Genomic DNA, 14,614 nt, shown 5'->3' with positions numbered 1-14,614 from the left:
CCATTCACTAACCCCCATGTCGGGCTTGCTGAAGGCCAGATGAATTAAGATTGTTTTGCCAAGATTAACGTATTAGTCATATAACACCAAATAGAGTTTACACAACAACAAAAACTCAATCTAATCATTTTCAGAGATTGGATTATGCATGGCTTTGTCAACACACATGATCTGAAGGGATTTTGGAAATGTATGTCAAATATTTATTTCATGTAAAAGTGATGAAGATACAGTATCAAGTCTGGTGATTTAAAAAAAAAGAGAAGAAAAAAAAGCCTCAAATAAAAAACAAGTAATTTACATTTGGAATGTTATGCTTTCTACCTAAGATTTACTTGGAAAATACATGGTAAAGTTGTAATTACATATATACCTAAAGTATGTATTGGTTTCTTAAGAGATTTTTTTGAACCACCATTTGGTTTCAGATACCAACTAACAAATATCACCACAAATAAGTTTAAGAGAAAAATTTGAAGATATCTTCAATAAAAATGTGCCACCCAGATGGCCTTAAGTTGAGACCTTTTCATTTTACTAAAAGGTTATGTAGACTAATACACACTGGTACAATTAAAATGGATATAGAAAATGCCTAATATACAATGGAAAGTGCTGCCCTCTACTGTTCCACTGTACACAAACATCCTAAAACACCCAAGGACTAACAGACTGACTGACGAATTACAAACTGCTGGCAAGTAGAAAAAGCTAAAGAGAAAAACAAATTAAAAATATGTGTTCAATAAATGATCATTGAAAGAGGCTTAGCCAAGGATGTGTGAGCAGATTTACATTGACATGTACTATTGGCAGACAGCGTCTCATCCTGTCAACAGGGAAGTGAAACAATAACCTGGCATTGGGCCATTGTCATGGCTTGTTTATGAATTGACACTCCAGTCACCAACAGATGTCACACTGCTCCTGATGGCTTGAAAATACTCACTTGTAGGCCAATCTAAAACTTGGAGGAAAGGACCTGCTTGGGGAAATAATGTCCTACCTCACTGACCAATCAGGACAAACATCATGAAAAAAAGACCTGTAACACCAACAAACAGATATATTGAGTTCAGTACAAAACCTAGAGATGATTATCAAAATCACAAAAAAAAAACATGTAACAGAGAGAATTTGTGCTGTGTGTAATTCTACACTTCAGCAACAGGGGGTCCCTCTTTCCATTTAAATCTCTTCTCTCCTGCAGTAGAGGTTTACATTTTTTGGATAACCTTCCAAGACCCTGAAATGCCCTATTTCCGTTATTCAAAACGCATTCATTCGTGTAGTGTGGAATTATGCAGGGGAAAGGAAGATGTTGAAGAGCACAGCGAACAAGAGGAAGACTACATAGCCGACTATGCAGAGCCAGAAACGCGGGTCCTTCAGGAGCTTCTGGTTGTAGGCGCTGAAGAACACGTAGCCAATGGTCATCCCAGCCACCCCTCCTCCGATGTGCGCCACAAACGAGACCTGAGGAAGACCAGGGTGGAGTCTCATTTCAGTCGCGTTTTCCCTTCAAACCAACAAAGACATGCTGTGCTGCAGCCTTACCCTCTGCCCTCTGCCCTGTCACTGTGCCCTCTGCCCTGTCACTGTACCCTCTGACCTGTCACTGTGGTTAGTATGCAAAGGGTGGACAGCCAGTAAAACTAGCAGGACCAGTTTGAAAGCAGCCAGTGAATGTGGAACTGCAGTTCTCACAAAGACCAAGAAAACAGGAAATAAATGCAAGATGAGAGAGGGGAAGCAGGTGATAGATTAGTAGTCTATAGGCCAGTCAGTTAGGCTGCTGGAAAGACAAACAGCTGCAACCCTTATCATGCTCTCAGCTTCTAAAGCAGAGAGAACAGAATCAAGGATCACAGTCAGTTCTAGTGAAAGGAATGGTTTGGGTGCAATAATTCAGGGGGAACAGACAGGTTGTGTGTGTAGAGGGCAATCTGGTTTAGAGATTAGTCAGTCCTGTGTAACTGTAACCCGTATAATGCAGCTGGGTGGTACTGTTTTGTCTCTAGTTTTCTATTTACATACACTGATAAAAGCCAGATCTACTCACTGTTATATTGGTCTAAGGTTGGACTTCGCATAAGAGCCTCTCCAGCTGTGAACTAAAGACTGTTCTAAAAAAAAGCATTGCTCTCTGCTGAAACAATACTTATGTTTGTGGGAAATATTTCAATGCCACGCATTTTAAGAAGAGAAAAAAAAAATGTCTTACCTTCAAGCCAACGTCGTGAGTAAGAAACCTTCTGTAAAGGGCGAATCCGACATCTGTCCCGACTTGAGAAAGAAAACATTGAACGTTTAGCTACTGAAATACGACCACAGAGGCGTGGGTGCTGCTGGAACAGTAAACCTTGAGGCACTGGTGGGAAAACAATAAGACTGGACCTACCAATAATTACAATCACTCCAATACGAAACACTCCAAGGACAGGAATCATCTCTCTGAAGTTCTGTAGGCCAGGGAGTTACACAAGAGGAAGGAACAAGGAAATAATGAGAGAGAGAAAAAAAATCTGCTAAAATTGTAGAATCAGCAGTTAGCCAGAACTCACCACAACAGCATTCATGAAGTATCCACCTATGAGGGCATATACCCCCCCAGAGGCCCCTACCAAAGCACTGAGAGGATCAAATATGGAGCTGGCCAGGGAGCCTGAAGAAAACATGCATGAGAAGGTCATCTATAGCATTACAGACATTTCAGCTATGAAACCCAAACAGGATGACTAACTTTTGAGAAGCGAAATAATTTCAGACTTAAGTGTGAAATGTGAATACCATCTACACAGCTCTATGGCTGTGAGTTGCTAGCATTGTGCAGTCATGATCAGGAAAAATCTGGAGGTGGTATGTAACAAGCGAGCTAATATTAACTAAGGCAACCTGTCGCGCACATTGTGTTGGTTAACCAATCATATGCTATACTATTCATGTTACTAACCAAAACAGAGTCAACTTAAAAAGCAACTTTATTCAGTCATAACAAACCTTTGAAGACAACTGTGTCTAATCGTCTGTGCGTCAATGGAAAAGGGGGGTGTATGTGGATGCCCACCTGCTAGGACGCCTGCCATGTAGACCATGCCCACTTCAAAGCCTTTGTGGACCAGCTCCAGTGGGATGCCCAGCAGTAGCTGCATCACCAGGTTGCCCAGGATGTGCTCCACGCTGTGGGGGAGGAAGACAGAGGGGAGATGGAGACATGGGAGTTGGGACAACATTGGTGGCGCCATGAATTTTTCACTGGGGTAGCTTGGTCATTGCAAAGGGGTTCTTGCAATCTATGAAGTACACACGCGCACACACACTAGCTAAAGTTAGATTCTATGTCGACAATAGTAGCCTCTTTGCCCCAGGACACCTGTACACTGGGGCCAGTGTCAGAGAAGTTCATAAATCATTGAAGCCACAGAAATTATATCAGAAGCATTAGTGTCAGCTGGTAAACTTGCCAACCAAAGTGAAAACAACTGTGCATTCTAGCATTCAATATTTTCAAGCTAGTAGTAGCTAATAGCCTCAAGGCGGATTTCCACTATCAGCCTTAAATCAGATAGCCACGCTAGCTATACCATTATTGTGGTACAGCCTTTTTCTCTCTCTCATTATTGTGGTACAGCCTCATGTGGCTGCTAGAAAAACTAGAAAGCAAGCATCAACAGCCAATCCAGCAGGGGCTAGAAGCTATAGTCAGCTTTGATTGGTCAAAATTGACGCGATATCGTGGAGTATATGGATAAAGTTCAGCTTTCCACAACTTTGGTCCCATCCTGTTCCCATGTTTGCAAGCAAAGTACATTTCAACACATCCTCAAAATATTATTTTACCTGAGAAGATACTGTTAAATTATTTCTGGTAAAAACTTAGTATGGGGTAAATTCCACAGCATAATTTAGCCCACTGGCAAGCTAACTAGCTAACATATTCAACTCAAGGGCAACGATTTTGAATGGACATCAAGCTAATATCGTCAAATTCATGAAAATGGGGTCATTTTAAGTTGCTAAATTATATTAGGAGATTTACTGTATTAACCTTTGCCCAATGCCTTTTATAAAGGTTTCCAAATATGAGAAAAAAATGCAATCCAAAACCTTCATGAAAGGCATCAGGTAGAAGTACATTAAGCCATGAATAAGAATATAAATTGTACATATCTTAAATTACCACATTTTCATGAATTTGATCAAATAAGATTGAAGCCCATTCAAAAACAGTACAGGTCATGCACCGGAAGCACAGTGGCTTGCGAAAGGATTCACCCCCTTTATTGCCTTGTAACATGGAATTAAAATAGATTTTCTTGGGGGTTGGTATCATTTGATTTACACAACATGCCTACCACTTTGAAGATGCAAAATATGTTTTATTGTGAAACAAACAAGAAATGAGACAAAAAAAACAGACAACTTGAGCATGCATAACTATTCACCCCCCCCCAAGTCAATACTTTGTAGAGCCACCCTTCGCAGCAATTACATCTGCAAGTCTCTTGGGGTATGTCTCTATAAGCTTGGCACATCTAGCCACTGAGATTTTTGCCCATTCTTCAAGGCAAAACTGCTCCAGCTCCTTCAAGTTGGATGGGTTCCGCTGGTGTACAGCAATCTTTAAGTCATACCACAGATTCTCAATTGGGATTGATGTCTGGGCTTTGACTAGGCCATTCCAAGACATTTAAATGTTTCCCCTTAAACCACCCCAGTGTTGCTTTAGCAGTATGCTTAGGGTCATTGTCCTGCTGGAAGGTGAACCTCCGTCCCAGTCTCAAATCTCTGGAAGACAAACAGGTTTCCCTCAAGAATTTCCCTGTATTTACCGCCATCCATCATTCCTTCCATTCTGACCAGTTTCCCAGTCCCTGCCAATGAAAAACATCCCCACAGCAAGATGCTGCCACCACCATGCTTCACTGTGGGGATGATGTTCTCAGGGTGATGAGAGGTGTTGTGTTTGCGCCAGACATGGCATTTTCCTTGATGGCCAAAAAGCTACATTTTAGTCTCATCTGACCAGAGTACCGTCTTCCATATGTTTGGGGAGTCTCCCACATGCCTTTTGGCGAACACCAAACGCGTTTTCTTACTTTTCTGGCCACTCTTCCGTAAAGCACAGCTCTGTGGAGAGTACGGCTTTAAGTTGTCCTATGGACAGATACTCCAATCTCCGCTGTGGAGCTTTGCAGCTCCTTCAGGGTTATCTTCAATCTCTTTGTTGCCCCTCTGATTAATGCCCTCCTTGCCTGGTCTGTGAGTTTTGGTGGGCGGCCTTCTCTTGGCAGGTTTATTGTGGTGCCATTTTTTTAAATAATGGATTTATGTTCTGTGGGATGTTCAAAGTTTCTGATATTTATTTAGAACCCAACCCTGATCTGTACTTCTCTACAACTTTGTCCCTGGCCTGTTTGGAGAGCTCATTGGTCTTCATGGTGCTGCTTGCTTGGTGGTGCTCCTTGCTTAGTGGTGATGCAGACTCTGGGGCCTTTCAGAACAGGTGTATATATACACTGAGATCATGTGACACTTAGATTGCACACAGGTGGACTAACTAATTATGTGACTTCTGAAGGTAATTGGTTGCACCAGATCTTATTTAGGGGCTTCAAAGCAAAGCAGGTGAATACATACAGTTGAAGTCGGAAGTTTACCTACACCTTAGCCAAATACATTTAAGCTCAGTTTCACAATTCCTGACATTTAATCCTAGTAAAAATTCCCTGTCTTTGGTGAGCTAGATCACCACCTTATTTTAATGTAAAATGTCAGAATGATAGTAGAGAGACTTATTTATTTCAGCTTTAATTTATTTCACCACATGCCCAGAAGTTTACATACACTCAATTAGTATTTTGTAGCATTGCCTTTAAATTTTTTAACTTGGGTCAAACATTTCGGGTAGCCTTCCACAAGCTTCCTACAATAAGTTGGGTGAATTTTGGCCTATTCCTCCTAACAGAGCTGGTGTAACTGAGTCAGGTTTGTAGGCCTCCTTGCTCGCACACGCTTTTTCAGTTCTGCCCACAAATGTTCTATAGGATGGAGGTCAGGGCTTTGTGATGGCCACTCCAATACCTTGACTTTGTTGTCCTTAAGCCATTTTGCCACAACTTTGGAAGTATGCTTGGTGTCATTGTCCATTTGGAAGACCCATTTGTGACCAAGCTTTAACTTTGACTGATGTCCACATACATTTCCCTCATCATGATGCCATCAATTTTGTGAATTTCACCAGTCCCTCCTGCAGCAAAGCACCCCAACAACATGATGCTGCCACCTCCGTGCTTCATGTTTGGGATGGTGTTCTTCGGGCTTGCAAGCCTACCCCTTTTTCCTTCAAACATGACGATGGTCATTATGGCCAAACAGTTCCATTTTTGTTTCATCAGACCAGAGAACATTTCTCCAAAAAGTACGATCTTTGTCCCCATGTGCAGTTGTAAACCGTAGTCTGGCTTTTTTATGGCGGTTTTGGAGTAGGCGATTCTTCCTTGCCGAGCGGCCTTTCAGGTTTTGTCGATATAGGACTCGTTTTACTGTGGATATAGATACTTTTGTACCCATTTCCTCCAGCATCTTCACAGGTTCCGTTGCTGTTGTTCTGGGATTGATTTGCGCTTTTCGCACCAAAGAACATTAATCTCTAGGAGACAGAATGCGTCTCCTTCCTGAGCGGTATGAGAGGTAGTACTAGAGTACTATTGTTTGTACAGATGAACGTGGTACCTCCAGGCGTTTGGAAATTGCTCCCAAGGACAAACCAGACTTGTGGAGGTCTACAATGTTTTTTTCTGAGGTCTTGGCTGATTTCTTTTGATTTTCCCATGACGTCAAGCAAAGAGGCACTGAGTTTGAAGTTAGGCCTTGAAATACATCCACAGGTACACCTCCAATTGACTCAAATGATGCCAAGTAGTCTATCAGAAGCTTCTAAAGCCATGACATCATTTTCTGGAATTTCCAAGCTGTTTAAAGGCACAGCCAACTTAGTGTATGTAAACTTCTGACCCACTTGAATTGTGATTCAGTGAATTATAAGTGAAATAATCTGTCTGTAAACAATTGTTGGAAATATGACTTGTGTCAAATGCTGACCAGACCGGACACGTCGCGTGCGTCGCAAAATAAATGTAGAAATCCATGTTATTCAATTATTGCGCCAACGAGCGTCTGCAATGCCAAGGGCTAAGATAGAACTCCTTTCTATTTCTGACGCAGATCGCGCTGAAAGTCCTGCCTCTCCCATCTCCTCATTGGTTTATAGAAGCAGGTACCCACGTGCCATCTTCTCATTGGTTATACCCACGTGGGTGATTGAAAGACTAACTGTTTTGCCGGTAGTCATGGTAACACTATGAAAGTTTAGATGCTGACCACCATATACATTCAAAGATGAAAAATCCTGGAAGGAGGAGAGATGACTAGAAACGATTCAGTTGGCCGTTTTGTGTGTGGATTAATTGTCGGAGTAGAGGACCTTGTGCATTGCAGGTAAAATAACAACTCAATGTTTATATCCCAGGAAAAATTTGCTAGCAAGTGCAACCTAACTAGCTAAATTGCCATACATGTTTAATGCTTATCGACCTGTCCCCAAATGAATGTCAGAGTTTGGTTCAGAGTTTGTTTTGATATTTTAACCTGCGTGTCATAATCGCGTTTGGTGTAGGGGGACAAAATAAATGTATGCACGATGGCGCACGCGCCCAGCCGGTTTGGGTTCCGTGTCATGCACAAAGTAGATGTCCTAACCGACTTGCCAAAACTATAGTTTGTTAACAAGAAATTTGTGGAGCGGTTGAAAAACAAGTTTTAATGACTCCAACCTAAGTGTATGTAAACTTCTGACTTCAACTGTATGCACGCACCACTTTTCCGTTTTTTTATATATCTATTAATTTTTTTAACATTTTGTGTATGTCCAATACATGAAATCCAAATAAAAATCAATTTCAATTACAGGTTGTAATGCAACAAAATAGGAAAAATGCCAAGGGGTTTGAATACTTTTGCAAGACACTGTAGACGGGACTATCATAGCATATAGCTAGCTCTAAGCAACTTTTACATAGTCCGAAGATACAGTATCTCAAGCAACAGGATTTTTTGACCACTCAAATTCATGAGATTCTGGCTGAGCCAATGAGGAGGCACAGCGTTATGTAGGCTATGCCAGCTTGCTGAGCAGTTGGAGCTCGTTCGTGAGAACAGGATTTTGAGAGAGAGAAATATATGTTGCCGTTATATATATATATCCCCATAGCGCCGCCAGTGTAGGAGTATGAGGGACTGGATAGGCAAGTGAATGTCTTACCCATGAATCAGAACCTGTGGAAAGACTCAAAGAAACACATATAAACAACGCGCAACGCCCTTTAAAAGGACATTTTAGCTTGAGTTGACATCCACAACGTTTACAGTGAATGCAATCTCTGAACATTTGGGAAATTGCCTTTAAGCCTTTCACTTGGATTGAATCGTGATCTCAAACTCCGGAGAACCCAGAATTGCTTTAGCAAGTGTCCATATGTTGTATTAACAGATGATAGGGGAGAGAGTGAATCATTTCAGGGAGATGTGGCAAGAAGAATGATCTGCAATGCAATACTCTTTGGGATGGTTTCTTGGGAGCCAGATTAAGCCCCGGGAGGTTGGTGACACCTTAATTGGGGAGGACGAGCTTGTGGTAATGGCTGGAGCAGAATCAGTGGAATGGTATAATTTTTGTTGCAATTCCATTCACTCTGTTTTAACCATTATTATGAGCCATCCTCCCCTCAGCAGCCTCCTGTGGATTAACCCTGGACTTCTTTACGTGCTGCTGTGCGCTTTGTTGCTAACCTTACTTTGCTTCCTGCCAACTTCACGGTTTTTACTTTTTAATTACTGTTTATATTTTTAGTTTTTCCTTCACTCAACTTTTTTTTTCCATTCAGCTTTTTCACTCCGGACGCTTTATCTGGACATGGTTCGCCAGGACCTCCAACAGCCGAAGCTAATTAGTGACATTAACATGATGCCTTCTAATTGCAGTCGCTGTGGTCATAATATACAGGAGAACGATCGCCTTACGGCGAGGATAGCTGTGCTGCAAGCCCAGTTTCAGACGCAATCGTTAGACAAAGGTAATTTACAGATAGTAGTATAAATCCCCTCGCACAGTCCCCGCAGCTGGACAACTTTCGCATGGCTTCTGGAAGGAAATGCTGTAGGAATGCTCAACCGGTGTTGCTCATTCAGCCGACAAACTTTCAACCGGTTCTCCCCATTAAGCAGCGAGTCGGAGTCAGAGGCCGAGCCTTCTCTGGTCTCTACTCCTCCCGTTATGGGGTCTGAGACACCGAAGCCTCCCACCATTAGCTCTGACAAATTGAAAACCCTAGTCATTGGCGACTCCATTACCCGTAGTATTAGACTTAAAACGTATCCTCCAGCGATCATACACTGTTTACCAGGGGGCAGGGCTACCGACGTTAAGGCTAATCTGAAGAGGGTGCTGGCTAAAGCTAAAACTGGCGAGTGTAGAGAGTATCGGGATGTTGTTACCCATGTCAGCACCAACGATGTTAGGATGAAACAGTCAGAGGTCACCAAGCGCAACATAGCTTCAGCGTGTAAATCAGCTAGAAAGATGTTGGCATCGAGTACTTGTCACTGGCCCCCTTCCAATTATGGGGAGTGATGAACTCTACAGCAGTCTCACAGCTCAATCGCTGGTTGAAAACTGTTTTCACCAGCATAATCAGTGTAGTCAGCTTAGCTATACCCATTGAGACCGTGTCTGTGCCTCGACCTAGGTTGGGCAAAACAAAACATGGCGGTGTTCGCCTTAGCAATCTCACTAGGATAAAGACCTCCTCTATTCCTGCCATTATTGAAAGAGATTGTGATACCTCACATCTCCAAATAGGGTTATTTATGTGAGATCCCTCACTTCCAAGGCAGTTATAGTCAATGAACTATGGTCAGTCAATGGTCAGTTTGTTATATCTGGAGTACTTCTCCTGTCCTATTCGGTGTCCTGTGTGAATCTAAGTGTGCGTTCTCTAATTCTCTCCTTCTCTCTTTCTTTCTCTTTCTCGGAGGACCTGAGCCCTAGGACCATGCCCCAGGACTACCTGACATGATGACTCCTTGCTGTCCCCAGTCCATCTGACCGTGCTGCTGCTCCAGTTTCAACTGTTCTGCCTTATTATTATACAACCATGCTGGTCATTTATGAACATTTGAACATCTTGGCCATGTTCTGTTATAATCTCCACCCGGCACAGCCAGGAGAGGACTGGCCACCCCTCATAGCCTGGTTCCTCTCTAGGATTCTTCCTAGGTTCTGGCCTTTCTAGGGAGTTTTTCCTAGCCACCGTGCTTCTTCACCTGCATTGCTTGCAGTTTGGGATTTTAGGCTGGGTTTCTGTGCAGCACTTTGTGACATCAGCTGATGTAAGAAGTGCTTTATAAATCAATTTGATTGACTAAAAAGTTTAGCCAATGGAGAATCTCCAGTGGGCTTGGGCATCTGTGTGAGGTGAGGTGACCCTTACCCAGCGTGGACAAACATGTAGGAGACGAAGCGCCACGCCTCCTCTCGCCGGTCAGACTTGTAGGAGAGAGGGCTGTTCCAGATGCCCTCGCCCAGGGTAACCCACTGCTTCTGGGGCTTCCACACCGCATAGTAGATAAACACTGCTAACTGTCCAGACAGACACAGGGTAGATCAGTGACTAGTTACATAATGACAGGAGGGGTCCTGAAAGGCTAAAACAGTTGCTTTAAAAATGTAGCCATTCTTCAGCCTTTCATAAAGGGTTTGCAGTATGGGCAGAGCAGACCATTACAGCAGCATACAAACATATTTCAAACTGATAACACACAATGGAAACAACATTAATGAGAAGAGCAGAGAGAACACTAGACAAATTCCCTTTAAAAAACTGCATTGACATGGCACATTTTTCCACTCCCTTTAACTCACTTCACCTTTAACATAAAACCCCACATCTCAAGAATTCTGCCATAACAAGCTCACCATACTACTACAATATCAGTGAAATGTCATGGACAAAGTGTACGGTTGTGTATGATTAAAAACACATTCCTTAAACCCTGGTCCCAATGTCAATTGTGCTCAAACTCTATTGTCATTGAGCCAACGCATAGGTCTATGGAGTGCTCTAAGAATCTTGGATGAATTCAGACATTGAGATGGAGAAGCTGGCCGAGACCTCCCACAGCAGAAGGAGAGAGAGGAATGTCAGGTACAAGAGCTCTACAGTCCAGACCGTAGCCGCATCCAAACTCAGAGTTTGAATACACAAATACCAATGTTGAGCCATTTTAATAGAGCTCGCCAGCTTGTAGTCCTAAAAAAACAGAAATCTGTTACCTCTGGTTTGTTCAGCCATTCATATGGGGAAAATTAGAATAGGGTTTTGGACATAAACATTGAAAATAAGGTCGGAGGTTAACACAGGCTTAGGAGAGTTTATACTTTTTGTTCTAATGAGATATCAGTCAGTTAACATGACCTTTATTACTTAAGCCAGCAGCATACCACCCTGCATACCACTGCTGGCTTGCTTCTGAAGCTAAGCAGGGTTGGTCCTGGTCAGTTCCTAGATGGGAGACCAGATGCTGCTGGAAGTGGTGTTGGAGGGCCAGTAGGAGGCACTCTTTCCTCTGGTCTAAAAAATATCCCAAATATCCCACTGCCCTGTGTAGGGTGCCGTCTTTCGGGTTGGGACGTTAAACAGGTGTCCTGACTCTCTGAGGTCATTAAAGAGCCCATGGCACTTATCAAAAGAGTAAGGGTGTTAACCCCAGTGTCCTGGCTAAATTCCCAATTTGGCCCTCAAACCATCATGGTCACCTAATAATCCCCAGTTTACAATTGGCTCATTAATCCCCAGGTTGTTGCTGCAAATGAGAACATGTTCTCAGACAACTTACCTGGTAAAATAACAGATAAATAAAATAAAACCTTTGTGCTTCAGAAGTGGCGTTAGCGGACAAAGATGAACGTATAAGATCTCCTAAGCCTGTGTTTACCCATTTATTTTAAAATGAACCATGGTGGAGGTACAATATCAGCTGCACCTCTCTCTTTAAATACTACATCCAGAGCATTTCCTAAAATTGAAAATTCACCCAGGTATAACAACACAATCATCATAACGTATGCAGATGCAATAGAGGCTACTTGTTGTCAGTGCTGTGCTGCCATTAGTATGATGCTATCAACCCTCACCTCTCCGATGCTGATGAGGATGATGAAGATGGGAGGGGGGCAGCAGTTGGCTCGCTCCAGGTACTGTTCGTGGAGTTCTTCCGGAAGCATCCACTTGGAGATGGAGCGATGGAACCTCTCACAGCATCCAACCTTCCTATTCCCGTCATCATCACCTCCCGTATCCCCCATCCGTCTCCCATCTCGGTCAACAGGGTCTACAGCGAGGGGGTCCTGCTCTTCAATGTCTCTGTCCATCACTCCTCAGATTGTAGCCTAGACAAATAAAGTGGATGAGTCAAATGAATTGACAGGAAGAACATGCTACATTTCTCCATTTTAGATCATGCATTCCCTATGAAAGTATGTCAATGTCTTTTTAGTATGTGTCAATAGACATACAATGAGGGCTGGTTTCCTAGACACTGATTAGATTTGACTTAATCGGTGTCTGGGAAACTACACGATAGGCGGAGGATTTATTTGGACTAAAACTATAAAAGGTCAGGGTTTCGCCGTTCAAAGGAACCGTAATTGATTTGTTAGAGTGTATGTTGTGTTAAATGGGTTGGGTTTACGTCAGATTAACAAAACTAAGGGTGAGATATTGGCTTCTGAATTACGGGTTGAGTAGATAAAAGGGTTAACGACACATTAGTGAGGTATTTGATACTGTGATAAACATGTAAAGTTCAGCTTTGATGTGTAAAATTGTTGTCTCTAGGGACAATTAAAGTAGTTACGCAACACAGAGCGGATGCTTTCGGGGGCCAGAAAACTTACCGCATGAATCCCAAACAGATATAGAATTTCCCAGATATGTTTATTTTCTCCGAAAACTTAAGCGGGGAAATAAATTCGGACGGCCCATTAGGTAACCCTGGCCAAACACATCAATGGCTGATATATTGGGCTACTTTGGAGTCTGCCACTGTAGGGTCAATATGAATGAAATAAATAGAAGCGCGGGCAATACAATTTCAAGCACCGCAATACACGTGAATTTCCCTAAACCCCTTTTCGATTACATGGATTTTTTCAGTTTACCTATATATGAACCATGAGCCTATGTAAACTTAACCCACACACATGATCATGTCCCATTCAGTACAGAAGTTGGTCTGCACATTTTCCATAATAACAGTGGCTTTACTCTGTAGGCCTATATAGAATGCAATGGTATTTATAAAGTTTAGAAGTAACTTACGTACAACTGAAAGCGCTGCCGTGAAAAATTATTCAACTCAACGTTTCCACTAGCATCTTAAAATACATAAATTGTGGAAGTTCAAATACTTTTGTTTTTATATTTTCACGCAATTCTAAAACAGTCCGGATATTCCAAGGCGTGTAAAATCCTCACAACTGCACTTTGGGAAAATGACGGTCTATTCTGATAAATGACTTGAGATAATTATAGACCTCGCTTAGCTTTTCCTGCAGCGGAACTTCCTTTTTCCAAGCAAACCTCTGAAGCGGCACTACTTGAAAAGCAAATCTAAAAAGTTGAATGTAGCGCAAACTTGGCAGGCATTTTGCAACAACTTACCTGCGCTTCCGGTAACACCTGATATAGGTGATGTCGTCATGGGCTTTGGCTGGAGGTCCCCATTTATATATAAACCTTATTTAACTAGGCATTTTACCTGCATAATGTCCATCAACAACTGGTCATTAAAATCGTGATATGCATCGTTTCGTGGACCACAGACAATCAACGACTCTGGTGTCAACATATTTCAATTATTCCGAAGGAAAAGACTGCTGTACTGCCAAGCATCCCATCAATGCCATTTCTGCACAATACGAGTTGAACCAGTAGAGGGTGTAAGAGACCATTACAAAAGAATACCCATAATAATAATGACTCGCCTCAAAAAACAAGTTTTACATGTACTGAATTTATTGGTCTGCTTGTTGATTTTCACATATACAACAATCCTCTCAGATCTTCATAAGTGCCCATGGGTGGGGGGGGGGGGGTTAGGAAGTAGTGTTAAATTAGACATTTTGTTATTGTTACAAGAGTTAACCACAGCCTGATATGCTCTGAATGACTAGTTTCGGAAAGAATTCAGACCTTGACTTTTTCCACTGTTACATGCAGCCGTATCTTCGAATTGATTAAATTGCCCCCCCCCCCTCCAGCTACACACAATACCCCATAATGACAAAGAAAATAAACAGTTAAAATTACATTTACATAAGTATTCAGACCATTTACTCAGTACTTTGAAGCAAGCACCTTTGGCAGTGATTATAGCCTCAAGTCTTGGGATGACATTACAAACTTGGCACACCTATAATTGGGGAATCTCCCATTCTTCTCAAGCGCTGTAAGGTTGGATGGTGAGCTGCACAGCGATTTTCTGGTCTCTCCAG

The 14,614-nt window shown here is 42.3% G+C and overlaps 1 protein-coding gene across 4 annotated transcripts; it reads right to left on the bottom strand.

Annotated features, from left to right (window-relative positions):
* Window positions 1–189: 189 nt before the first annotated feature.
* On the bottom strand, window positions 190–14,024 carry LOC109909854 (rhomboid-related protein 2-like). 4 transcript variants are annotated; one of them, XM_020508941.2, is made up of 8 exons: window positions 13,782–14,024; window positions 12,254–12,508; window positions 10,551–10,699; window positions 3,068–3,180; window positions 2,565–2,665; window positions 2,402–2,462; window positions 2,225–2,286; window positions 190–1,476 (listed from the first exon to the last, which is right to left on the bottom strand). In XM_020508941.2, exons 2-8 carry the CDS (start codon window positions 12,488–12,490, stop codon window positions 1,300–1,302), a joined length of 900 nt encoding a protein of 299 aa, XP_020364530.1. In that variant the 5' UTR covers window positions 12,491–12,508; window positions 13,782–14,024; the 3' UTR covers window positions 190–1,299. The 4 variants fall into 4 exon arrangements, with proteins under 4 accessions (XP_020364530.1, XP_020364507.1, XP_020364516.1 ...); XM_020508918.2 differs by having other exon boundaries at window positions 13,440–13,794; XM_020508927.2 differs by having other exon boundaries at window positions 13,444–13,794.
* Window positions 14,025–14,614: the final 590 nt, after the last annotated feature.

The sequence above is a fragment of the Oncorhynchus kisutch genome, linkage group LG2 (assembly GCF_002021735.2).
Source record: "Oncorhynchus kisutch isolate 150728-3 linkage group LG2, Okis_V2, whole genome shotgun sequence".
Lineage (NCBI taxonomy): Eukaryota > Metazoa > Chordata > Actinopteri > Salmoniformes > Salmonidae > Oncorhynchus > Oncorhynchus kisutch.
This window is presented reverse-complemented; position numbering and strand designations above follow the sequence as displayed.